Source organism: Taeniopygia guttata, chromosome Z, assembly GCF_048771995.1.
Source record: "Taeniopygia guttata chromosome Z, bTaeGut7.mat, whole genome shotgun sequence".
NCBI classification, from domain to species: domain Eukaryota; kingdom Metazoa; phylum Chordata; class Aves; order Passeriformes; family Estrildidae; genus Taeniopygia; species Taeniopygia guttata.
Genome location: NC_133063.1, coordinates 6,378,467 through 6,406,451, shown reverse-complemented (window position 1 = coordinate 6,406,451; position 27,985 = coordinate 6,378,467). Strand labels below are relative to the sequence as shown.

The window sequence follows — 27,985 nt, the reverse complement described above, 5'->3', positions numbered from 1 at the left end:
ATACTTATACATATATTTTCCTTTTTTTGGTGACACTAAAATGAGGTTACAAGAATTATTGGTATCTCCATGAGACCCACATTTCTTTCATTCTATGGCTTTAATGAAGATACTGGGATTCTTGCTGGCTTTTGCTGCTCTCTATGCTTTTACCTGACTCATAGATGACATTCTTTGGTCACACCTGTTCAAGCCCAGAAATTTTAAACCTTTTAATTTTAAAAGGAGATTACTATTATATATCATGTATGTGGATATCAGTATAACAGTATTATCTTCCTGTGAGACTTTGTGATTAAGTTATTTGCAGCTAGATGCACTTGTTTTGTTGTTATCTGGTTTTTTTTTTTTAGAAAAATAGGCCATACAACAGAAATTGTACATTTAGCTTTAGGAGTTTGTGTTTCATATTTGTTACTTTTCTGTTTTAGGCATTTGAAAATAGAATTTAGAATTGCCTTGTGTAAGTAGTTTTCAATGAAGTGTCATTAAAGATACTTCAGTTACCTCAAACTGGAAATGATTAGTCTTGTATCTAAGGAGAGAAAGAACAGCACACTCAAATACAGTTTATGGGACACTCTTTGTAGGGTAGTAATTTTTTATAAGGTTTCTATAGTTGTTCCAAAGCAAGTCATCGTTAAGAACTCTAGGGTTTCACTCAGCATCAGTGTCTATTTATCTTAATTTAGTTTTGTGAAAATTGAGTTATGGTGCCTTAGTGATTCTGAAAATTTTTATGTATGCTTAAACTATTCTGTGCCTTCTCCTTGCAAGATTCTAAAGGGTTTGAGATGAATTCTGTGTTTTAAAACAGTGAGGCCATTCCAGTGTTTTTACACAACTAATTTGACTGAAACAAACTACAACTAAACTACACTTCAGGATAACTGCTGCCAAAATAATAGTGTACAGTGGAGTTCATTTACAATGTGCTATTGAAGCAATAAATCTGTGAAAACAGCAACATATGTTTAGTTTCAGTAAACTTCTTAAAATTTATCCTTCTTTTTCTGTTAAGGAAAACCTGTGAAACTATACATGATGTTGTAATGAACTTGTGGGCACGTTACTTAGGTGAAACAATTTTCACAATCATATCATGTTACTCGCCTTATGCCTTAGGAAAAGTAAGTAGCTCCAAAGACTAATAGATAAAACTAGGTAGAGCTAGAAAATTGAGATGCAAAAATGTATTTTTATAAAAACTGAATGTTAGGTGTAACCATAACCATAAATAATAAATTGTAAATAGGAAAGTGTAGGAATTGTGTTTCCTGTAGTCATACTATTATATTTTTGTCTGTTGTTCTGTGCTTTCCCACTTAAAGACTTCATTATTCATGTGGAGCTGTCTGGTTTTCAGTGGAAGATGTACCTTTGGTGTAACTTCTATGATTGCTCTGAAGTCTAACTCTCAAAAATTTAACTGGCAGTGTGAGAGAAAGAATTCCAGTAAATTTTGCTGGGTTTTCAGTGTGACTATTGTTCATATAATTGTGGAGAGAAGGCGCTGTTTTAGATAATGAAGTATTTTCAAAGAAAGTAAACCCCTCTCTGGCTGGAAGGGTCGGTCCCTTTGAGATGTAGTAATGAAAAATATAGTTTAGATGCTTTATATGATCCAGAGGTAAGGGCAGTAACAATCCCTGGGGCCTTGACTCTCCTTTAGTGGCACATTCTGAGCTGGGAGGCACAGAAGAATTAAATAGACCAAAGGCTGTAGCCAAACCAAAGGTAAGTTGCTTTCTATTTGTGACTTACTAGTTTTATACATTTATAGATTTGCTTTGTGGCCTAGTGAATTAGCTGACAGCAACAGGAGGAAAAAAAATGTTTGTATTTGCTGATTACAGGATTGTTATGAGCCATCAAGCGTATGAAATCGGTGGAGGATGTTAAGTGAAGATATGGAAACTTTATTCTCATTTCACAAATTTGCTGTGAAATGATAGTTGAAGTGTGGTTGCAGTTGAGTTGCCGTTCTGTTTGCTAATGTTCAGAGAGAGGAATTAATTTGTGGTTACAAGGTTAATTACATAATCAGATTATTCCAAGTTGGAAAGGACCCACAAGGAAGTGGATCCAGCTCTTAAGTGAGTGGCCCATACAGTGGTTAAACTCATATATCTTGATGCTATTAGCACCTGACTCTAACCAGCTGAGCTAATCTCAGGGTTATAGTAAGCCTCTTTCATCAAGCAACAGTCAAAGGCTGGTGTATTTGTCATCACACCGTAGAAACTGCAGTACACTATGATTACCTTTTACAAAAGCTTTGGCGTGAGTATGAAGGGACCTTGGAAAGCCAGCCCGGAGAGGTGGCCCAGAAGGAAAGCAAGATAGACACTGGATCAGATGGATCTAAAATAACAGCCATGAATCAACAAAGTTGTAATACTGGAAAGATTTCCAAATGTTAAAAGATAAAAATATGAGGCATTTCAAATAAGGATAGTGAAATAATAGAGCAGCAGTTCTGTTGAAACTACTTTGTTTAACAGTAGCAGCAAGGAAATGTGATAAGAAGTGTAGTCTGACAAAGGATCTGTGTTATAAGGATAAGTGTAAGAAAATCTCAATTTTACAAAGTCTCAAATGCATATGAGACTGGACTTTATGCATGGATCTAAGACATTAAAATACAGAAGTATTGTGTCTTATTCATTATTTTTCCAATACTACAGGACCTAAGTAGTAACAAGTAAAGTTGTATAATGAAAATAATGAAAAAAAATCATGATGCATATGACAAAAAAAAAAAAAATTGGTTTTACCTAGCGTACTGAGTTTAGCTGAGTTTGTTTCAATAGTCAAGTGAAATCTACACAATAAGGAAAGCTACAACTCATGAATGATGTATAAATATATTTTAATATGTTTGATTTTCTGGATAGAATAAGAAGATTAAATGGCTGTTTATGACTTTGAGGGAAAGCTGAAATTCCATTGTGCTAGGTAAGTTGCTAGAGGAATCAGCCAATTTTTCTCTGAGCTGGTGCTTCCCTCAAGACAGTGTCCTTTATTCTGAATACTGTGCATGGGCTGTGTTAATACTGGGTGCTACAATCAGTATTGAGAACTCCAGATGACTGGTAGCATCTTTGACTAGTAGTGGTCTTTTCTGCTGGGTTTTTATTCTGTTCATAGAATGCATGGTCTTTCAGTCTTTTCATGTGTTGGGGTGTGCCTTCATCACAGGTATTTCTTAAGTTCATGTGTTTTTGATCTTTTAAGCCACAGATTAGTCAACCAGAAAGTGGGCAAGATCTTCCTGGGCAAGGGCAGAGAAAAGGGGATGGAACACATAATTTCAGCATTTTACAATTGGTTTGCCGATTCTACTAAATTCTGCTGGTCAAAAGGGAAGTATGCAGTAGTTCAGACTGCACTGACATTTCTGAAAATACTGGTACAAGCTGAAACAGGGAACTTTGTGACAACGTAAGTTGCAGGATTTTACAGTCTCCAGGAGGCTGGGAGTTGCAACAAGAACAGAGAGGAGCTGGTATGTAGAAGTAGTGGTCACTTGAACCTGATGGCCAGTTTGTTCATTGCACAGACAGCTCTGACATTTGGAGGGACTCCTGTCTGGTTCGTGAGTTTCACTGCTGATGGCAGTGACCCAAATACCTGACTTTAAAACATCACCATGAATTTAGGACTAAAGAAGACACTTTAAAAAAATTAGAGCATTTAGAATTGATGAATTTTGTGTATGCAGTTTGCAGTTTGTTTGCAGTTACATTTTGTGTGTATCATAAAACCACTTAAGCTAGAAAAGACTTTTGAGATCATTAAGTCCAGCCTATAGCTTAGTGTTGTGAATACCTGTTTAATTGTGAGTAGCATAGTGAGTGCTGCAAAGTAACAACATAAATATTTTCCTGCATCTTTGTGCAACATCAGGTTGTTTTGTAAAAATAGCCATTATCTAAAATATGAGAGCAGCATCCTATAGAGAATAATTTTCTTAAGAATTCAGAGCAGTATGTGTCTTAAACATATATACTGAGTATGGAGAATTTGGAAGGTTTTAAATCCATGCAAAAATTGTTTCCACAATTAATTAAAAAAGATCCCAGAAAGGATTGGATTGATCACTATGTCAGCAGCTGAAAGCCAGTCAACAGTGATAATACTGACTCTTCCTCTATGATGTCTCCATGCAGGAGTGTGGAGTGAGCAGACAGGTAGAGAAAACCCCCAGGAAAAGGCCAGTGTATATGATGTGCACGGCTGTGAAACACATTTAATTGAAGACAGAAGTTACTGGCACTTATGTTTCTTCAACCTTCAGCAATGAAGGTTCTTATAGATGGAAAGTGGTAGTGCATTTGAATAACAAGAGCCTTTACAGAGTTCTTACACTGTTGTTTACACAGTTTGAAAAGTTATGTGAGCTTGCTTTATTATTTGCATTAGTAAGAACCGGAGACTTTTTGTTGTATTTCAGCTCAGGTCAGGTTCTCATAGCAGTGTTAGAATCAAGACACTAAATCAAATCTGAATTTTTAAAATAATGGAGAAAAACCTTCAGAGGGGGTTACTGATATACAAATAAAAGATTTTGCCTGTTTACTCAGAAATAAATGCTCAGTTTTGGAACACTTGACAAATAGCACAAAGCCAGACTGTGTTTCAGGACAAGTAAATATTGAACTTGTAAAGATGATTTGGTTTTTTGCATGGTACAGTGAAGAGAACCTTTCATTTTTATACTGCAAATGTGAGATTAATGTTTTGGTGCTGATGGATGCAACATGTGTACTAAGTAGCATATACATTTTCTGCATCTTATAGGAATGTATTTTTCCCATTGATACTTGCCTTGGGCAGCATGTTTGGAGCAGGCAGAAGTAGAGTCTTGTACAGCCTGTCCTTGCTCGTTGTGTGCATTTGCTTCACAAGACAGTGGAAATTTGGCTGCAGGAGGGAGAAACTGTAACATGCTTATCACACCTGCTGTTACCTGACCTGTGCCGCTCATGGGGCTGGGGAAAGGTGTTGTTTTCATTTGTCTTGGTTTCCCTCTATCCAAATTTGGCAAAAAGTTAATTTTCTGCATTAAAGTCTTATTTGCCCATCAGCTGAAGTTTGCCCTATACTTAAGGTCTCTCTTTACTTCATAAATAAATAAAATACGTAAATAAAGAGGAAATACTGAGTTAATCAATAGTTATGAAATGTAAGGATTTTTTTTTTTGCCAAATGAGATTGGGCTGGGTTTGAAATCTACTGAGATATGTGTGCTGCATTTAAGTGCTTTATTTTGTTTGTTTGTTTGTTTGTTTGTTTGTTTGTTTGTTTGTTTGTTTTTTCTATAAGAAACTTGATAAAGTGGGGGAACGAATGGTATGCTATCTTATCTGTACATGAGATGTCCAGCATCCTGATGGACTTTTCAATTGCAGCTGTGAGCAGTAGTATTTTTTCACATGAAATTGGTGGAAGATGTGTCAGTTAGTCAGAACTCCCAGTTCTATCTCAGATGGATATTAGGGTTTTGCTTTTCCATCTTTTTAATCTTGTTTTGCTGTGCATTTTCATAACATGGAAACTTTGCCATTTGAACTGTCTAAAGGCTGCGATTGGCCCTGGCATTCAACATGTGTTGAAACTGAAATGTTTTAATGCATGCTTTGACTTCTCTGCTTTCTGTGTTTACTTCATTAAAAGGTCTTAACTCCATTTGTAATGACTATAAAAATATAAAGAGCATGGTTGACAAAGCTGCAGTTTCACCTACCACTTTCTACCTTGAAATGATCCAAAAGTTGGAGAAATATGTCTCTTTTTTTTTTTTCCCAAAAGCTGTCAGAATGGTATTGAAGATTATTTGGTTATCCAGATTTGTCTGAGAATTACCCATTTGCATATCTATAACTTTACATCACTGTTCAGTTTTTTAACTTCTGATTCAGGAAACAGGTACTAAATTTTGGATTTCTCTACCAATGAATTAAACTTCAGTTTCTGCACGGAGCTGGAAGAAAAAACAAAAATGTTGATCCTAGCACAACTTCTCAGAATGTCTAATGAATGGTGTCAATATGAAGAGCATCACCTTCAAGCCCTGGTTTCAATTTGCAACAAAGAGAATGGAGATGGAAGAAATGTGACAAATGTTCTGTGTTTGACTCTATTCAGAATGGACTAAGGCCTTGCTTTTTGTGGGTGAACAGGGGATACTTGCAGCATCACTAATGGGCTACTATTCCTGTTCTATATTCAGTTTATCAACATCTTTCATACACTAAATAATTATTTTTAAAAAGTCAAATAATCTATGCCTGAGTGAAATTCAGCATTAGACATAAAAATCAAATGAAAAGTAATTTATGCATTTTACTAGTATTTGAGAACTATGTTTTTAAATTAATTCACTTCAGATAACTTGAAGTTTATATAAGACAAGTTAATTGTTATGTAAAAGTAGCACTTTTCAAGACACACATTTCAGGAAGTGTTATCTTGTAGATGTACAGAAACTACTTAGCAATACGTAACTGGCTAATCTTCTAGTATGTGACATTTAAAGCTCCTGCTGAACTGAACCTAAAAAGTAAGTGAAAAAAGGTAAAGGAACAATCAAATCCCCAGATACATTTGTGTTTGTGTGCAATGTTAGCTATGACCTTTTGACATCTGTTCAGCATTCCTTAGTTACTTTACTGATTGAAAAAATAAATGTGTGTATTCACATTTATTTAATGTGATTGTGCAGAAAGATCATTGGACTTTTTATTTTTGAAGTGTTGTGTTTCAGTGCAATTGTGTTTTGTACCACTGAAAAATTATGATTTTGTTTTCTTCCTTGGGTCAGAATGTTTTTGGGTGGCTCATTCCTCTGTCAGACAGGATATCCAATGTGATAATGACACCTACATGATTCCAGGAGAAACAAAATTATTTTCTATTTCTCTTCATTGATGCTACATAAAAATATACAGAAGAGCTCTCTGCTTCTCTTAGCCAGATATATCACATTGTTTTGTTTCTGTAGCAAAACAGTATAATACATTTTTTAAGTTTAAAGAATGCGGAAATTAACTGTCAGTCTTGCTGATGTGGGGGGAAAAACCCCACAAACCTTGTTGTCTCCAGCTTTACTCTTGGTAAGAACTTGTGTGTATTGGCAGCTTAACAGTTTGATCTGAGTTTTATTTGTGTGGTATTTATATAAGTATGTTTTACTTTTTTTTTTTTTTTTTTAGCTCTGGCTATTCCCTTGTGATATTAGATGTGCATCTGGTGTGTTAACTTTTCATGTGTGTTTGTGTGTATAAATATTTTGGGACAGGGGAAGAGTTAACCGACTAAATGGCTGTATTTAAATATTTTTCTGGTGTAACTGCTGGAAACCAAGGAGGTATTTCTGCCATTTAATAATAGTTTTGGGTTCTTTTAATTTGAAAAAGAGTAAAAAGGGTGCCACAATATTTCTTTTCCATCCTCACATTTGTTCAGGATGTATTCATATGCCTTACATTGTTCCTGTTATTTCATTAAATATAATTATCTAAAAATGTGACAATAATAAATAATAAAACCAGCCTATAGACTTTTCTGTACATACTGTACACATATAAATGACCTCCTGAGTAAACTTTTAACATTCCGTATCTTTTACTGTGCATATGCTACTGGCATGTAGCCACCCACCCACCCAGATTTAGCTGAAATAAATGAAATTTATTCTAGTTCATTTAAGTAGAAAACTTGTAAAATACAAAGGTACTCACTTTGCTCACAAGGTTACTAAAACAAAGTGTTTCCTTAGATGGAGTGTTGTGGGGCTTTTTTCTCCTGCAGGACTGTGCACAACTTAATAAACTCTTACTTTATATGTTCCTTTTGTTTGCCTTTGCAGATGGGGTTTATACAGATTAATGAGGACTTCATATTTATTGAGCCACTCAATCGCACTTTGGCTGTGACAGGACATGCACACAGGGTGTACAGACGAAAAAGGTCCATAGAGGAGAAAATGTCTGAAAAGCCACCTTCTCAGAACCAGTACTGTGGTGTTGTTACAGGTAATACAATAATCGCAATGAGAAGTTGTAATGTAGCAAATATGTTTGTAGGAAAAGTAGATGGTAGTTGCAGCAGAACCTTGACAGAATCATAACTGATTATTCTTGTAGCAGTACTCTGCAGTGGACTCTGAGGTGTCATGCCAAGGCTCATTTGCTGGGAGAGGGAATTGTCCAGTAGGAATAGACTCTGCTTCTTAATGTGCATTTGTATTTGAAAGTAGAAATCTTTAGGGCATTTTTTAATTTCAACTTAATAACTGAAATCTATTTCTTTCTAGTCATCAGAGCTGCTTAATCACTCACCATGTGCAATGCTTGTACATAATTTTCTGTTTTCTGTTCTGTTTTCATTTAGATGGGTGTGAAACAATCCTAATGCATCTTCTTCCCTGGCAGGTAGAACAAGTCGTTAAACTAGAAGGGTTTCAAAAGAAGTTTGGCACGTAGTGATGACTCCATAGTTTTAGGGAAAAATGGCTTTTGTGAAAGATAGTGTTTTGTTTTTTCTGCTTCATCATCAGCTGTCATTCTTCAAAGGATGGAGGACATCTCAGTCCTTTGACCTCAGCAGAGGGAGTTTCTAATGTTGTTGTGAGAAATTATTTTTCTGCCAGAAAATAAACCAGAATGAGTGCACATTTTTAGGCTTATTTTTCATGTGTTAGTGGAATCCTGGCAAAATGCAAAGAAAATGGTAGAAGTGCTCTGAAATGAGGCTGGATTATATGACATTTGGGATGAGGCAGAAGGAACTAAGTTATTTAAAGTAGGTAAGGAAAGATAAAGGAAGGCTGCAGCTGCAGTTGTCTCGTGCCTAAGGGTCTGCAGAGAGAAGATGAAGCCAGACATTCCTTAGAGGTATGCAGTGACAGACTGCAGTTGTAACTTGTGTTCAAGGAAATTTCAATTTTCATAAGGAAAATAAAATCTCTACAAGAATTCTTACCCCTAGAACAGGTTGCCTAGAGAGGCTGTCAAGTCTACATCCTCAGGTATTTATAAAACACATCTAGAAATGGCTCTAAGACAGCTGATCATACTCTGACACTTGGCCTGACTTGAGCAGGAGGTTGGACTAGCTGCTCTCTGGAGATCATTTTCAGCCTAAACTTTTCCATGGCTGTCTGATCCTTCCTGAACATTTATACTGCTCTGTCCACTGTATATAGTTACAGAATAAATGTGACAGGTTTTGTGGTGGGGTTTTTTTCCATTTTGGAAGTATATTTTTTATAGTTAGGCATCTCCATCCAGAGTTTGAAATCAAAGATAAATTAGCAAAGCAAGGTTCTTTTTTGCAGTGGGATGAAATACATGACATGTAACTTCCTCCAGTTGGCTCTATATTAGTATTCTAGGCTATGTATTACATTGACACATCTTATTTGAAAGTTAAACTTTCTGTATTATCACAAGTTTTTCACATTAAGTAAAGCTGTTTATTCCTCCCTATTAGAGAAAAGTGAGTTAGAGTATGCATGCCTGCATGTATATGGGAATGAGAAAGAAAAAAATTAAAAGTATGCATGGTGTATGCACTGCAAAAAGGGGGGAGGAATATCTGACAAAGCAACAAACTGTGATGGCTATGAAAATGCATAAAGATGCAAACTTGCCCATAGGGACATGATTCTTCTGTTATGTTCATTATCAAATATCCTTTCGCTTTCTCTTATGCTCTAGAAAGGGATTATTCTTTTTTAATAATCTTACACTCCAAACTCTGATTTTTTATAAATAATATGTCAACAAAGAATCAAATATCTACTTGAAGGAGTTTCATTATATCTACAATGAGGTTTAAAATTTCAAAATAGTGCAAGCTGTGCATAATTCAGTAGCATCTTCTGACACAATGTTATTGCCAGGGAGTATAAATAGCTGCACTTTCTGACCAATGCTGTTGTTTGAGCAAGATCAGTCCCTCACTTCACTGCTGCAAGTTATTTTACTAAGAGTGACTGCAGTAAGTTATTTACTAAAAAGCTCTGTCTGTGCTGAGAGAAATTTCTTGGTGTTTCATGAATTTAGTTAATATCACCAAATTACTTATGCTACTGACACATGCTACTCACACACGTTTGCCCACATGGTACAGCCTTAAAGGTGAATAAAAGCATCAAAAATAACCCTTTACAGAAGTATTTCAGAATTCTAAGTCAAATAGTAAGCTAAGTAGATCAATTAAACAAAAATAAAACAGATGAGGATGTGGAGCTCTGAGATAGTCTCAGCTGCCTTTATGGTAGAGGTGTAACTTTGTGACATAGAGCTGCTAGAGCCTTGGTAAGACAGCAACTTCTCAGCAATATGGTCCTATCTTACGACCACATCTCTTGCTTCTACAGTGCTTGTGTGTCAGGATAGGAACAGGTATTTCTGTTGCTGGTTTTGATCCAAAATGATCTCAAAGGCTGGCTACCTATCAAGCAAATGTGTATTGCCAGTGATGAATTGTAATTATCAGAAGGAATGAATGTCTGTGCTGGAGGTGTTGAAGGATCACTATTGGGAATTATAGCATTTCATGGGTAACTAGCAGAGGCAATCAAAGAAGGTATTGTTTTTTGTCCATTACCATTGAGGGCTGGACTGAAAGCTGCTATGCAGCCAAACTTGTTTGGAGAGAACAAAGAACTTGTTTTTGTGAATGGGGTGGTTTTCTTATTAATTAGACGAGGGAGAGAGTCATACTGACAGAAGCAGTTGCTTTCTTGATTGTTGACAGTGTGCACATATATCCTTTTGTTGAAAGTGCATATAATTTATTTATGTATGTGAATCAATTGCATATACGCAGACCTTACACTCCATGCCTTTCTTTAGCATATGACCCACAAAACCTTTAAAAGAAACCAGTGCAGAGCTGTGCTACAGAAAAGAGTGATAGAAGCAGTTGTAATTAGAGCAAAGGGCCATATTGGGAAGCTAAGGTTTTTTCTTCTACTGCTTTGAAGCATTTGTTCTAAACTGAAATTGTTTGTACAGTAAACTTGAACTCATGGTGAAGGTTGGGAAAAAAGAAATCTCTCACCTAGGATATGGTAAATGTGAATTTTGAATCCCTTCTGAATTTGTGAGATTGGAAGACCCCTACTTCTTAGTTCTGGCAATAAACAATATACTGTCCTGAGATACCAGTGTGCTTTTCCTCTTAGAATGATTGAATATTGCAGGAAAAGCCTGCTAAGTTTCACTGAATCAAAAGCAGAAGTCTTACTTTATGGCATGTAGACTACACACTCAGCTGGGAGAGCTGTGTTGATTCCTGCTCTACAGCCTGTTTATATGTTATAAAATATGCAATAAAATGTGCAAACAATCTTGGTCATGGATCTATGAGATTGCATAACATGGAGTCTGGTGCTACTTGAGATATTAATTTCTACTCCTTGGGTCTGAAAAAAGTTGTCATTCTGTAGGAAAGTATTTTAATCCCTATTCAAATTGTAGTGGAGGTATAGCTCATGGCTTCTTAAGGTCCTGAATATTCCCTGTGTAGGCAGAATACTGCAATTTTCATATGACTAGGTTACCCCCAGGGAAGTGATGGTGATTCCTCTGTAGTCTGGGCTACATGTGCATATACTAAGGAAATGCTTTTGTGCCTGAGGACTTGAAGGTGTCCAGGAGTTCTGTAGTCACAGCCTCTTCTTAATGTTGGCTTTGATACTTTATGTAACCTGAGATTGTAGTAGATTGCTCTAAATTTTTTTAGGATGGGATTATTTTGATTTTGTTTTGTTTTTTGTTTTTTTTCCCTTTGTTAACATTTCTTCTTGTTTCCTCTTAATTGCCTATTTTATGTCAAATTTATTTGCTGCAGTATTTTAGCCTTCTTACTGAAGTAATGCAGTATTCCTAGCTTTTCTTTCAGTCAACTGAGTTTAAGTAGTATATGGTTATGGAATCTTCTTATTCTACATAGCTGCACAAACAGAAGTCTTTATTGCACAGAACTCTCCTGTAGAATTTATTTTTTATTTTGGCAATGTAATTAAATTTTTAAGATGAATTTATGCATCTTTAATCTGTCTTTTATCTTGTTAGTACAGGAATTATTGAGGTAGCTGGGTTCTTTGCAGCAGTTATTTCTTACATGCTTTGCCTTCAATAATGACCAGGCCTTTGTAATTTTTACCGATTTATGAATATGTAAAGAAACAGGAAATTTTGCCTACAACCTGTTTCGCTTGTTATCTGAAAGCAGTTGTGGCAGTTATTTGAATGCCATTAGTACCAAACTTACTAATTCCATTTATTTAAAGTTCTTGGGAAAGAGCTACAATTTTCAGATAAATGAGATCTCGTGATGGGGATTTCTGCCAGCAATTTGGAAAAGGTTGGCTGGCCAAGAACAAATTGTCCATTGGTTTATTAATGGGAGAGATATCTAAGGCAGACAAATGATGGGCAGACAGCTTGTCTAGAGAGCTGTGTAGTCTTCTCATTCACTACAATCCCAAAAGACAGAGGTTTAAACAGTTTATGTGACTACAGTGTTCTTAGTGTTTAGCACAATGATGTATTTCATTGTGGACTGTCAGTTCTGAATAGAAATGCACTATTAGCTATAACTTTTAGAGGGAAGTGTTAAGAAAATTGTCTGTACATGCTAAGATTAAATTTAAATTTTCAATCACTAACTGCTGTCTTTTACAAAGAAGTGAACAGTGAATAAACTGTTGCTGGAAACTGCACGGTGCCTAGGAGGAAGGCAGATTGACCAAGCCTGTCATAAAAAATGTTTTCTAACCCACATGAGTTAACTTTTTAAACTTAGACCTATAGCTTACCCTTGCAGCATTAGATGTTTCTATGTTAAGCCATAGTCGTATAGCTTATAAGAGGTTTGGTTTTTTTTTGGCACAAATACTAACACTGAGGTTTCATTAGAAATTATTCTCAAAAGAGTGATGAAAACACACATAATATTTTATAAACTTGGCTGTAGATCCACAGTTAGCAAACATGAGTAAGGGTAGAGTGTAGCAGAAGTTATAAGGTTAAGCAAGTGTCTGAAGGATCAAAATAAGAGACTTTAATTTTAGATAACCTGAATTTGTAAGCTGTTTCTACTTCTAGGTCATCAAACACCAAATATTTATTTCTGCAGAATACATACTTCTTTCTTTTAGTAAATGTGATAATAAGTCTTACACTGCCACCAGTTGCAGAGGACCTTCTCAGATGTAGTGGGATGGTCTAAATAATTCAAATGTATAATATTTTATTAATGATTCAGAAAAGGATAGAAAACTTTTTTAAGTGTGCATAATTTATACATGTTACATTGAAAAATGTGTATCTACATTATATTTACATAAAATCCATATTACATGTATATTTAAATCACAGACTACTCTTCCACTGGCATTTTATATTTTAAATTTAATTTGAGAGCTAATTGACTTTGTGAGTTCATATTTAGCACTGTCCTGAAGAGTAACTTATTTTTCGAGAGTGGTCATGTACTATAAAATACACTGAAGGAACTTTCCTATTAGAGATGAGATTGATTGAATTGCAAAACATTGTCTCAAAATTTTTGAATATTTGATTGTTTCCAGAACATAATTGTCATCTCAAACAACAATTTTTTCATCACAGACAGCCTGATATTCCATTGTGGATGCTGGAAGAAACTTCACTTGGTTTCAATGAGTTCAGTCCCAGAAGTTTTAAATCCTCTGGGGAGGATCTAACAAAATTTGGCTATTACAACAAGGAATTTAATTTTTCATTTTGTTTTAAATTAGATTATTTGAAATGGCATTGCTAACTGCTGTATGTGAATCTGACCACCTTCTGGCTTGAACTGTTTCTGTGTAATTAGGTGGGAGGGTTTCATATGTATCATAGTAGTAAGGGGGATTTTGTTGGGGTTGTGGAGGGGAAACTGAAAATTAATGCCATTAATAATAACCTCAACCTTACAATGAACATAACATGTTTTCAATTTGTAGCTTTGTGTGGATTTGGAAGTCTGTTTCCAGGGTTTGGTTTTGTTACTTTGCTTCAGCTGCTCATAGTGACTGGAGCACAGATTTTGAAGTCATGTCAGTAAAACTCACTTCCTAATTTTTAACAAACAGATGTCACTCTGTGTCATTCATCTGAAATATTATTTCCTCTTTGCAAATCATGGAATTGTTGCGTGTATTTTACCAAATACATGATTTTGTGGCAACTCTGTATTTGTTGTCTTGTATGCTAAGATATCACGGCATCAAGATATTTTTTCAGTAATTTATGAAGATGGACAGATAAAAATCATGCAATGTCAGTGAGACTGTTTTTCCTTCAGACCCAACACGGGTTGAGTTTTCTTCCACAAACTAAAGTAAGAGACACATATTCTTTTTATAAATATGTTAGTTGAAAGGATGCAAATAATCTTTCTGACTTTTTTTGAAAAGATGGATGAAATTTCTCTTTTCTTGGTATAAGCTATTATACATAGTAGAGACCTTCAGTATGAGCCTTAGCATTGGCAGTAGCAAATAAGCATAACATATTGAAGTCCATAGTTATTAGTTTCCACATAATTAGAGTTATAAAATAACCAAGGATAACAAATCCTGAAAAGTACTGCAGGAGTAGTTTGAAGGATGAGTTTCACAAGCACTGTTTTGGTTTGCAGATAAAAGAAAATCCAAGACTCAAAAAGTGTCTGAAAGTGGAAGAGGAAAGCGATACTCTTACAAGCTGCCTCAGGAGTACAACATAGAAACTGTTGTGGTGGCAGATCCAGCTATGGTTTCATATCATGGAACAGATGCTGCCAGAAGATTTATTCTAACCATCTTAAACATGGTAGGAAATCTAAAACTAATTTCGATGTTTTGCCAACAACACATGCACTGCAGGCTGATTTCATTGCTCCTTCTAAAGATTTCTGATTGAGCACCTGTGTGGCACAGTCAAAACAGGACCATCAGCAGGCTATAAAGACTTAGTACATATGTTTTGCAGCAGAAAACCATAGTGAGCAGGCTTGTCTTTACTGTCTGGTCATACATCTCAGGGAAGCCTGGAAGTGAGAGAACAAGATGACTTTTTGGTTAGAAGCCCACGCTGTTGCTGGAAAAGTTGGGATATTGGATAGTTTCCAGTGACCTGTGCTTGTTATGAAGACATGACATTGTTATGGGAAAGCATTGTGTGGTCAGTGGTGGTGGAAAAAAAAGAAAGAATAATGAATTTGGACAATTACATTCCCTTCCAGTTCTATCTGGATACTCATTTGGTGCATAAAGAAGTGAAAAATAGCATCTGTAATATACAAGGAAAGATTGTTCTAAAGAAGTAGCGTAAGCTGAAAAGTTAATATAAGCTTTGACCATTCTGACTGATAGGAAGAATTTGAGAGTTAGATGTTGGCTCAGACCACTTGGTCCAAGATCATGGATTTCAATGAATAGAAATTTTCATGTGGACAGTATTAAATGTGTGTGTAAATATTTGGCGAAAAAGGCCACAGTTTATAAAGTGATTGTGGCCATTGAGAGGAAAAGGTCTTTTTTTATGTTCCCAGAATGAATATTGCCTCTGTTTTCACTTCAGAAGACCAACACAGTACATTATCTTAATATTCTGTTCAGATTACATAAAAGCAGTCACAGTAGAATATAAGAGTTTTTGAGGTTCTTTGGGGTTCTGTTATTTTTAGTGTATGTGCAATACAAATTCATGTTCTTATTTATTGCTTTTTTTTCCTCTCTCTTAGGTTTTTAATCTTTTCCAACACAAGAGTCTAGGATTACAAGTAAATCTTCGGGTGACTAAACTTGTCCTTCTTCATGAGACTCCAGTAGGTATTTATGACATTTGTCTTAGCCTGTAGAGGGTAATGCTACTTAGCTTGTTGCTCTGCAAAAGCTTGCAACATTTATGAACTTTAATGGCTAAAAAATTTCCTTGGTTAGCTTTTGTATATTATGTAGTGATTTCCAATGAATCTTCACAATGAAGATTAATCTTCTCCTAATTTATGTTCTGCATGTATTGAGACTTTTCTGTGCTTGCAATTAAAAGTTAATCAAAATTTCCATGTGGAAATCAGGTAGATCCTAGCAAAATCTGCTTCTGCTCTGCTTTTTGTGCATTCATTTATCTCAATACAAAAATAATCTCCTTTAAATCCATTGCATTTTAGAAGGGGGACTGATGTTCTTTGTTGTCTAATCCCTAGACAAACAAAAGCTGATATAGCACTTAGTTCATAAGGAAGTAGGATTCCCTTGCCAATAGTTCTAATCTAAATATTGTAATTTTCCAGTGAGTAACTAATTTATTTCTCCATTTTCTCTCAGCACTTGGAATAATCTCATTTCATGTTCACATTCTGTATCTTAACATCATTTTACTTTTCCTCACCATGGATAATGAGAAATCAGGAAATAAATAAGACTAGAGTTTGGATGAACTCTAGTGCACATGTACACAGGTACATGTGCACTCTCAATGCACTGTCTTAATTTGTATCTTTTACTTGTAAGGAAGGTGGTCTTGGCATCTGAAGTTCGAGTTGTTTTGCCATGGACATATTATGCCATAAAAAGCAGAATATTTTTGCTAGCTCAGTCAAAAAAGGTTCCAGATTCTATGTATAGAATCCTATTTTTAATAACATGAATTGTTTTTCATTTCCAGGCAGATATGTATATTGGACATCATGGTGAAAAAATGCTGGAAAGCTTTTGTAAATGGCAACATGAAGAATTTGGCAAGAAGAATGATATACATTTAGAAATGTCAACCAGCTGGGGAGAGGACATGACTTCAGTTGATGCAGCCATACTGATAACAAGGTAAAGTAGTAAAAGATGAGCATTAAAAAATAGGCAGAAGGCCAGTGTGAACATAGATCAAGTCGATGGCTAACATAAGTAAGAATTTAGTTTGCAGTGAGGAAGGGAACATTTTGAGGCACCTGGATCTCGAAGGTGATGGTAAAGTGTTGGTAAAGGTGGTGCGAAAAGCAGTATTTCCCAGATGGTAAGTATTTGAAGTGATGAACAGGTTACTCTTTTTTTTTATTTTTTGGCTATATAGCTAAGGCCTTACCTGTATAGCAAAGTTGGAACCCTTCATCCATGTGCCTTCACTTAAAAGAGGCAGCACCCCAGACCTGTAGATACTTTCAGTCAAACCACAAAAGCATATTTAAACCATTCAGAGGTAGACCAGCATCAGGCACATTACTGACTTATGCTTCCCTCTTAACTGATCTAGAACTGGTATGATTCACTTTGTGCTGAAGGTACATCATGTACACCTTCAGCATGTGTCCTGCAGCCATAAGGGTGTGATTCCAGATCTGCAGTTCCTTGTAGCTCTTAACTGTCAGGCAATTCACACATTGAGAAGGAAACAGGCCTCCAGTTCACCTCTTTCCTTCCAAGCAGTTACTGTCGTGGTTTTGTCTGTAAGTGGTGTGCAGGGGGGATGCTTGTTGGTGTTCAGTCCAGATCCAGAATGACGACTCAACCAGCCTAGGGCTGGACTTAGTGATATTTTTGAGGTGGAGCTTGGACTGGATAACCTTCAGAACTCCCTTTCAAAGAAAATTCCTGTGACAAGCTGTAGCAGAATACCACTGTGCAGTCCCATGCTGGTCAGTGATATGGTATTCTACAACCATGTGTAATCTTTACACCTACATGCAGTCTTTCGCTGTTTATTCAGAGTATTCTTACTGGGAACCTATACAAAATAAAAATAATGCATTCTTCTTGAAATTAGTTTCATTCTGATTACTCCTATACCTATGGTGTATTTCAATCTTTGAAGCAGAAAAATGCTTCCCTAAATTTTCCTGCTTTGGAGAGCCAGTTACTTACAGAAAGCAGGAAATTTAGAAGTCCAAGCTGTCAGTGGTGAGAGGTTTGTTGCTACTTTTTCTGTTCAATCCCTTTTATTTTCTGAGAAAAACCCACACTTCTTACTCTATGTCATCCTCCTCTATTTGATGGATTTATGGATTGTTGGGGCTTTGAGGGGGCAGATTATTCTTTGTTACACATTTATACATGAGCTAAGCTGTAGTTCTTCTCGCAAGCTCCTTTCAAGTCTGCTGGAAGACGCAAGAAATAATGTTCTCTTCAGCAACTTTTCATGAGCTCATCAGGAAACATGCTTAGAGTGACAGACTAGAAGTAAATTTTGTAGATTAAGACCCCAAATGATTTTAATAGTAATGAGTGCATTGCGGGGCTAGGGCAGAGTGGGGGAGGAAGGTCTGGAAATAAAGTGGGAAGAAAAGAAGCAAGCAGTAAGCAATGGTAAACTTGGGCCAAGGCATAAAGGATGCCTGAGTATCATATAAGGCATTTGGTCAATCAGGATGGCTAAAGGGGAATAGACTTCCTTACGTCCAGATGTTCCTTGTGACTGTTCAAGGGCAATGAGCAACAGCATTGTGCTAGAAACCTTGGCCTCTCTTATTTGAGGCTGCTGAGGCAGCCAGCAGTATCTGCAATAGCAGCAGCAGTTAGAGCAAGTATCAAATGCTTCAGGACTCTGTGGGCTAAAAGAGTGAACATAGGGCTGCACTCTTTAGCTTATAAGGTGCATCTCATGAGTAGTAAGATGCTATAAAATAAATAAAGTGTGTGACATCTTTTTTCTGTCATCTTTTCATCTTCAGCTGAATGAGCCTTTATTGGAAGAGGCAGAGGCCTTCTGAACTGTTGCAAGTGAGGCATTAGTTAAGTTGACAAGAGTCAGTGGTCTGGAAATGTCTTCAACTGTCAGTGCTTTTGGCCGCACAGCTTTTTTGATTTAATGAAGCATTTCTGAAGAGTTAGTGGATGAAAAGTTGACCATGAGCTAGTCGTGTACCCTTGTGGTCAGGAGGACCAATGGGATCCTGGGGTGCATTGGGAAGAATGTGGCCAGCAGGTTGAGGAAGGTGATCCTGCCCACTCTTTGCCCACATTTGTGGTATTGTGTTCAGTTCTGGGCTCCTCAGTATAAGAAAGACAGGAGATACTGCAGAGGGTCCAGCAGAGGCCACAGATTTGTGATCTGGAGCATCTCTCTCGTGAGGAGAGACTGCAGGAGCTGGGCCTCTTTAGTTCAGAGAACACTTAGAGGGCATCTCATTAGTGAATATAAATATCTCAGAGGCACATGCCCAGAGGATGGTGCCAGACTCTTTTCAGTGGTGCCCAGTGACAGGACAAGGAGCAATGGCTATAACCAAGACACAAGAAATTCCACCTCAACATGAGGAATAACTTCTTTACATTGAGATTTTCAGAGCACTGGAACAAGCTGCCTGGGGAGGTTATGGACCCTCTCTCTCTGGAGGCATTTACACCCCACTGGGACCTTTTCCTGTGTCGCCTGCTCCAGTTGACCCTGCATTGACAGGAGGATTGGACTGGATGATCTCCAGAAAGTCCCTTTCAACCCTAACAATTCTGGCATTCTGTGATTCTAATGGTAAAAAAGCTTTGTAAAAGTCTGATCATATGTTAAGATGCTTTTCTGCTTTGTAATAATGATGTTCTGAATCATGGAATTGTTTGGGCTGGAACGGACCTTAAAGATCAGCTGGTTCCAAACCTCCTACCACATGGGCAGGGATATTTTACATTAGAACTGATTGGTCAAACCTCCATCCAACCTGACTTTTAGAATATCCAGGAGTGGGGCGTTCACAGCTTCTCTGGGTAACATGGGCCAATGTCTCACACCTTTAGAGTAAGGAATTTCTTCCCTATATCTAATATAAAACTTGCCAATTTCAGTTTAATGCTATTCCCTTTTGTCCTATCACTACATGCCCTGTAAAACGTTCCTCTCCAGTCTTCTTGTAGGTCTGCTTTAGGTGCTGGAATGTTGTAAAAAGAGCTCCCCTCTTCTCCAGGCTGATCAACCCAAACTGTCCTAGCTTGTGTTCGTAAGAGAGGTGCTCCAGCCCTCTGATTGTTTTCATGCTTCTCGTCTGGACTAGATCCAGGCTTGTCTGCAATTTTTCACCTGTCAATTTAAATACAATTTTGTGGATTAAGTCTGTAATTAATTTTAAGGAATTTGAAGTAGAGAGAAGGGAAGTGATTGGTTAGATGTCAGATAGCAGGTTATAGCTGGAGCCAGAAATTAAAGATCTGTTCTTCTGACATTTTTATTTTTCAGTGGTATTATTCTCTAGGCTGTACTACCTCCCACCTGAGAGCTGCTTTAGCTGGTAATAAATCATACCAGAGCAATTTTGTGACTGGGAATGTTTTGCTAATCCAGGCTACCTCTACACATCATCAGATTTATAGTATAGCTAACACTCTGTGTGGCTCTCCACATGTGTTTTGTTAATTCAGAGTCTCATTCTGTTTTGCAAGCATGGAACAAGTCCTTTGTCACAACTTCCATTTGGACAGCAGGTCTGCTTATTGAGAGAAATGATTTTGTTTATACAGATGAGCATCAACTGCTTGGTGTTTTTTAAGTAAATGTGAAAAGTTTTGGGTATCCAACACATTCTGTGGCAGCCCTCCTAAAAGTTGCCACATTTCCTCTTTTGTCTCACATGATAATAGAACAGCAAGAGTTCTTTGTAAAAGCTTTCCTGTGCTTTCACATGCCAGTTTTGCGTAGTAACCAAAAAATTTAGAAATTAAGTATTGAGTGTTCTGCAGAGCTAATTTTAATGCCTGAATACAAAGAGTGTAGCGTGGATGTTATAGAGATTGGCATTCAGCAGCCAAAGGGCCATCATTGCCTTTTCAGGAAAAAGGTACTTTTTCAAAACTTATTTTTGCATTTGTTCTGTAAGGAGGAAAGTAAAACCAACTTCTCCCCACAGCTTTCTCTGGTGCCTAGCCAGACTGTAATGATGCATATCTGCTACCAATTCATTTCAATTTACTTTGGCCCTATTTCATTATGTCAGTTTTTGTTTAGTTTCCCTTTAAATTGGCTTATTTTGATGAAATTATATCCTGTTTAAAGTATGGTGCTATGAAGTAGAAGAAAGGCAGAAAGAGTTTGTGATCTGTTTAGAAGAGATTACTAGGGAGGTTGGATATATGTGATAATTAAGGTAAGAAATGTTTTACGGACTGTCTTGATAAAACTACCTGTTTTATCAGGTAAGTTTTACTCTATTCTCAGTTATAAATTAGCACAGTTACTTTGCAGACAGACCATATCAGGACTTTTCTCTGGAAAAAATGCAGCATGTTGCATCAACATCCTCCTCGCCTTTTAAGTTACAGGGTCTGAAAGTGCAGAGACAAGCCCTGATTTTGGTGGCCCCTGAGATGACTTTACCAGTTCTTATCTGCACAGGTTGCTTGACCTGAAAATAAGGCAGGAAAAGGCCTGTGGAATTCCCAGTTGTTCTGTGATGGTGCTAAAGTTCTTATATAGCCTCTATTATAAATTGGGTAATGAACGCTTTGAAGTCTATAAATGTGTGGTTACAAGAATGAGGCAGAATTTACCTTCACCTAAAAATTATGCATTTTGCTGCTTTTCTAGTACATTGGTCAATCTTTTGTGTCACAGTGGTTTGTAGAAAAAGTGTGAGAAGAATAATACAAAAAAAGACCAAGTTCTTTATTATCCTTCTCAGAAATTATATTTTCACGTGTCCTTATGACAGAAGGTAGACCCTGATTCTCCTAATATTCATCAGGTAGTGATATTCCATGTTGACAGTGTGCATCAGCCATTTATTCCTACTGATCTTCAGTATCTGAGATTTCCTTGCCCTGAGTGACATCTAATTGAAAAAGTGCTGTTAGGCACTTTCACTGTAAGAAAGTGCCTTGTTCTATAAAACTACCTAATGCCATAAACAGCACTTTGATTTCATAAATATTGTTTCACTTCCAATAGTTTTCACCATTCACAACTCTCCCCTTGGAGAAGATTTTTTTAAAGTGCTGCTATTACCTTCCAGTGAACAGAAGAAATACAGTTATTTTTGTGATTTTTATTTTGGATTTTTATTACCTTTCTGAACCAAAAATAAATTCTCAAGAAAGTCAGGGGATGAAGAATGTGAAAGATCCCTGCATGAATGAAACTGATATTACAAGTCACCCCAAAAGCCTGGAGTGTTTGGCAGTCAAAATTGCTGAAACATATTAAGATGGAGATTGGGTTATTAAGCTGCTACTGCTGGTCTTAAATTCCTAGTGAATTTCAGGTTTGGAAAAGGGAATTCTTGCAAATGCACAGTGAGAGATGAGATGATTCTTAATTTTGTCTTCATCACTATAACTTCAATGCTGCCTACTCTCTTGATCATTTTATAGTCAATTTATCAACTCTCTTGATAATTTGGTTTATTTGACACTACCAGCAGGCATCAAGGAAGTACATGAGAATCTCACATGGCCTTTCTGCTTATTATTTAGTAATAGGATTGCAGATGCAGAAGAAAGCAGGGAAACCTGAAAAGAGCACATTTAAACAAAAAGGTTTGTCCTTTTTTTTTTTTTTAAGCCAGAATCTCCTGTAAAATTTAAGTCCTGTATTTTTACCTTGTGTATTTAAAAAAATCCCACTAATTTTAAGCCACTGTATGCTCTTTTAGTTTTTTCATTTTTAGATATTTGAGTCTGTGAAGTGATGACACTTGTAATAATGGGTATGGGAAAAATTTACATGAATTTACCTTTTGTGTGAGCTTACTCTTTCAAATTCTAATAATTAGGCTATGTATATTCCATTCACTAGTACAGATCTCTTCTATAGGCATGGATTTAAACTGAATTTAAAATCTCTGAGTATCTAATACTAGACCCAAACATAAAATTTAGACAGTTATTTTTACATTTTAGTTTTCTGGTGGTTAAGACAGGTAGGCAAGTCTTAGACAAAAATTTGAAAGAAAGGAAGATTAACTGTTTGGCAGTTGATTATTGGCACAGTTATTTACTTTCTGAAAGGACAGTTGGACTTATTTCTAATTTTTCTTACTTCAGCTTTCAACTATACCATTTTTATACCTTTTGTTGCTGTTGGAAATCTCCTCCCTATGGAATTTGTTGGAATCTGTTGGAAAACTCCTCCCTATGAAAATACTGGTAGGCTGTGCTCAAGTCACAACTCTTTGTCTCAGAGTAATTTACGGAGGTAAATTACTATGTAATTGTTCTCTCACTTTTTTACAGATCTTTTCCACTTTGCAATTTTTTTTTTTCTAGCATAAACACCAGAACTGGCCCCTATATTGCATGAACAGAGGTACTGGTGTCACTTTGATATTTTCCCGTATCTTTATCCAAGGATGCTGTTCCTTTCTACTGCCTGTTTCCAAATACTCATTTTTTGTTGTTGTTTCATCTGATCAAGTTGGGAGGCCACTTTTGGCTACACTAGAAGAAAATTTACTGAAATGAATTATCTTTAAAATTTGATCTATCTTCATTCCTATTTGTATCTATCAGAATTAATTTAATTTTTAAACTTTACCAGGAATGCTTTTGTATTTTCTTCTGCATTGTTGTTTAATGCTAATGCTAAGTCTAGGTTCTGTTAGACTCCACTCAAAAGCACCTTCCTTAGATTCCTAACTACTCTGTATCTGTTTGATATATTAATGATACATACAATTCAGTTGTTAGTTTACTTATCACTCTTCCAAAATGTTGTTTTTCAGGCTGACTGATATCTGAGTTTTATAAGGACTATTTATATCACCCTTTTAAATCTCAATTCAGCTTTACAAAGCCTAAGTGATGTGTTAACCATTTGAAATAACTAAATATATTATTTCCTGTTTTTCCTAAAATACACGGACCAGTACATACTGGTGTCTTTGAGATTTACCCTCAAAAAAATAAATAGTTTCTGAAATACCATTTACACTAGTACCATTTTCCATTTATTTAAATTCACAAATAAATAGTAGAAAGTGTTTGTTTTCTTGTGCTTCATTAACACCAACATAATTTTAAATTTAATTGTTGTAATTAAAAGTGCATTTACTAATTAGTACATGTGTGCTTGGTTTATATGTGAGAGTTATTTCAGACTGTCCTGTTACATGAAGAAACAAGAATATCTTCAGTGTTGTAGTTAGTCACTTTGCACAATGCAAGTGAAGGCATTTGCAATTTATGATAATGTCACTTGCCACAAGTACCATTAATTGCAACTATTCCTTATAAAAATCTTACGATTTGATGAAACATGCTACTTGAGCAGTAAGCCTTAAAAATATTCTAAGCCTTGGAATCAATAACAGCAGAAGTTAGACTGCAGTTTCAAGCAGTCTAACTTCTGCTGTTATTCAAGCTACCTACATATTTCAGAATTGAAAACATTAGAGAAATTGGAGCGGAGTGAAACCAGAATGAAGATTGGTCGACTGTTCCCTGTCCTTTTTCTTCTTTTCTCCAATCTAGCATATGGAAAGAAATTATACACCAGCCTGAGTAAAAAAATAAATCTTTTGAATATTTTGACTTGCCAAGAACAAGTATTATATTTATCTAAAATTATAAACTACTGGAAATTATTCACAAAAAAAAAAAAAGATTTTAATTTAGTCTTCCTTTATCGTTCTTTTCGTCTTCTGTTGTACGTCCCACCTACACATCGAGATTTATTTTAACAAAGACAATGTACTGAGATACTTTGTATTTAGAAATTACTAAATACTGAGTATTTAGAAATTAAGTAGTTTTTCTGTGCTGTGAAGGTCTCTCCTAATGCTATATGTAATGAACTAAAATCTACTAACGAAACATAATTTTCTGAAAACAATGCAGTAGTGGTTATTTGTCCTTTCTTAGAATCCTTTTCTGGGGTTAGCTCATTTGTTCAAGTGCAGAATTCAGGTGTAAATAGTGTGAAAGCTCCTCCTTTCCTTCGCTTGAGTAAGGACCTGTTTTCTCTTCCACATGTATGAGGTAACCATTTAGAGTAATGGACATTATGTGCTGGGTACTGCTTGGGGGCTTTAACAATTTCTTGCTTTCATTGACAAACTCAGTTACCAGCTGGTGCCACTAAAGCTTCTACATGCTGTAACCGTGATTTTTGTATCTTGGCTCTGCTTTGCTGAGAGAAAGGATGAGAAGGACAAGGGCAAATAATCTGTCTGAGGACTTAGTAGTGTGCTTTATTTTTGTGAGAATCACTGGTAGTTTTAGCTAGAACTGTAAATCTTTACTAAGGAACCTAGTCTCAATTGTATGTAATGTAGTCATATTCCTGGAAATTAAAGGAGGCATTACATTCCTTCAGTGTAAGTTGGGAACTGAGAATGGTTTACTGTATTTCCCTCTTGCCAAATCATAGCAGTACCATTTCCCTCAAGTCCCATAATGAAACCCTGAGTGCACAACATAATCATACTCAGATTCAGCCAAGAAATGAAAACAAAAGAAAAACAGCTCAGTAAGTATATGAGAAGAAAGCTATTACATGAGCAGAAACGTCTTGCATATTGGCAGTTTAAAATGTAATGTAACATTCTTTTACAGTTGAAGGTATGAGCTATTTATTTTTTCTTTTCCTTTTTCTTTTTTTTTCTGTATTAATACATCAATCAATTTTTATGGTGGTTGGGTGGGTGTGCGTGGAAGGCAATCAATGTCCTTAGATAGTCTTTACACATGTTCTCTTGCTTCACCTCAAGTCCCATATTTCTAATCATTCTGTCATGTTGCTTAACAAGACAATAAGTCCCTTGTGTCACATAGCACAAAACAAAGAATTGTGTTACAACCCAGTGCATTAATGCAATTTCTTGCAGGTTTGAAAAAATAAAATAACTTTCTTCTGTGTCTGATTATAGTTTCTTGTTCACCACCTTTTGCTCAGTTTCCTGGGCCCTTTTGGGGGCATTCCCAGACTGTCCCGATCATTTTACTCACAACTTTATCAATTTATATCACTGCCATTCTTCTTCTCTTCTGTGGAATTATCTGGTAGTGGTGACTGGTTAATTAAAAGCTAGTTAACCCTGTGCATCTATCTGTGTGGCCTTTAACAACTGTCAGAAATTCGCCAACTTCTACAAATTGCCTTTGGGCCTAAATCCCTATGTAGAAATAGTCTGTGGGAAACAAAAGAAACATCTCTTGGAGTAGTTACACTTTGTAAATAAGTGTCAGTATCTTTCATTTCAAGTACCAAACAATTTTGTTCCTGGAAAATGGGTAATTCTCTTTATGTATATCTTCATCATTATCAACCTATGTGTCTTATCTGTGTACCTTCATAGGCAGATTATAAGAACTAACATTCTCTGATTTATATGGTCTCTCCCTATAAACAGAGATCCTTACTCTGTGGCACAGCAGAAAACCAGAACTTCTTTGTTTGAGGGATTGCTATACCTGAAATTCTTTTGTTGTTTTTTTCCCCATTGGTTCCCTCCCAACCTCCCCAATTTATGCATACCTCGGCAGCCTCTTTTTTTTTTTTTTGCATAAAATAACAAATAAACATTACTTATAAATACTCCAGTAAAAAGCAGTTTTCCCTTTGCTCTTTTAATAATTTGTGTCTCTGAGAACTAAAATACGTGTGAAATCAAAACTAATCCTAAGCAGATGTTTAAGACACAGTTGAAATATTTATTCTCCATTTGTGCAATAGAGCAGTCTTATTTAGAGACCTATGGCTTGACTAAAATACACATTGGGAATGGGGTAGTTAATTTTTGTAAGTCTTCCACTACTATAAAGGGATGTTCTCGTGGAAATGCTTCTTGCAATATTCCCATTAGTGATTTTAACCATTGACTTACAAGGTTGATTTCTGACTCTATTACTGATCTAAATGCTGTGTTCGAATCTTATGTAAAGCACTGGAAATATCTTCATTTTGATGATAGGAAGGCTAGCTTTAGACTTGTTACTTTTCAAGATAGTTTTCAAGAAAAAGGAAAAAAAGCCCACAAAACCGAAAAGAACATAGAAATTAGGTACACTGCAATTTGAATATACAGTACATGTTTTGTCACCTGACTACTCTTAAATGTGCTCTGAGAATAAACTGGAGTTTAAGTGCTCTGTGTAATCCTGGCCTTTGCTTCCCCTTGTTCTTTGTTGAGATAATGGTGTTCTGTGTTTATTCATTGGGCCGTAAAAAATGTTTCTAAATAGGTTACACAGTTGTTAACGACTAACAGCTTGACTTGCTTAACATTTTTTGTTTCACCCCCAATTCTAGGAAGGATTTCTGTGTACATAAGGATGAACCATGTGATACTGTTGGTAAGTAAATAAGCATAAAAGACTGTGTATAAACTACATGATAAAATAGTTTTATGTAAGTAGAAATGTGAAGCTAAAAGGTGACAGCAAAATCAGCAGTGGAAGTATTTCAAGTAGCTAAAATTCAAAACATATCTTGAATGCTAGTAATACTATTAGATTGGTGTATGCTTTTAGCAAAATACTGTGTTTTAGCGCAATATTTCCATCTCTTTCATGGATCAAACTTTAAAACTGTTTTCTTTTTTGTCTCACTGAATAATAGAAAATTGTTTTACTATTTTTAATTATGAATATGAAGCTAAGAAATTGTGCTTATGATTCTTTTTCTGTGAAATGCATTTATCTTTGGTGTGAATATATTTATAATTTTTTTATGTTTATGGTTTTTTTCCTGTTTCATTTCAGTTGCAAAGGTTTGAGGAGGATTGTTGTGTAAACTGTATTACCTCACCACATGCTATTCTTTTTTCCTTTACTGCTGTATCCCTAGTGAATGAGTTTGTCTGTAGGATTGCTACTAATAAAAAAGCCTTATAAAGAATATAATGTGTTTCACAGCAGCAAATGATTAAGAGTTCATAGTGTTCTTTCACTAATTGGTATATTGGTCTTAGGTGAATTCTGTATGAGTGTTTCTTGTTTGGAGGCATTTAGTTTTTACTTACTTGTGGTAAAATATTTACTTCCAGCTGAAAGAGGAAGCAATGTGACAAGAAGTCTTCATCTTTTTATGCTGATCTAAACTGA

The 27,985-nt window shown here is 35.9% G+C and overlaps 1 protein-coding gene across 1 annotated transcript in view; it reads left to right on the top strand.

The window, feature by feature from the left end:
* ADAMTS19 (ADAM metallopeptidase with thrombospondin type 1 motif 19) overlaps positions 1-27,985 on the top strand; it is a 126,618-nt gene that overhangs the window by 17,019 nt on the left and 81,614 nt on the right. Inside the window, exons 3-7 of the mRNA XM_030258105.4 lie at positions 7,874-8,039; positions 14,686-14,858; positions 15,772-15,855; positions 16,698-16,855; positions 27,192-27,235. Of these exons, the coding sequence (XP_030113965.4) occupies positions 7,874-8,039; positions 14,686-14,858; positions 15,772-15,855; positions 16,698-16,855; positions 27,192-27,235 (625 nt within the window). The remainder of the gene's footprint in view (positions 1-7,873; positions 8,040-14,685; positions 14,859-15,771; positions 15,856-16,697; positions 16,856-27,191; positions 27,236-27,985) is intronic.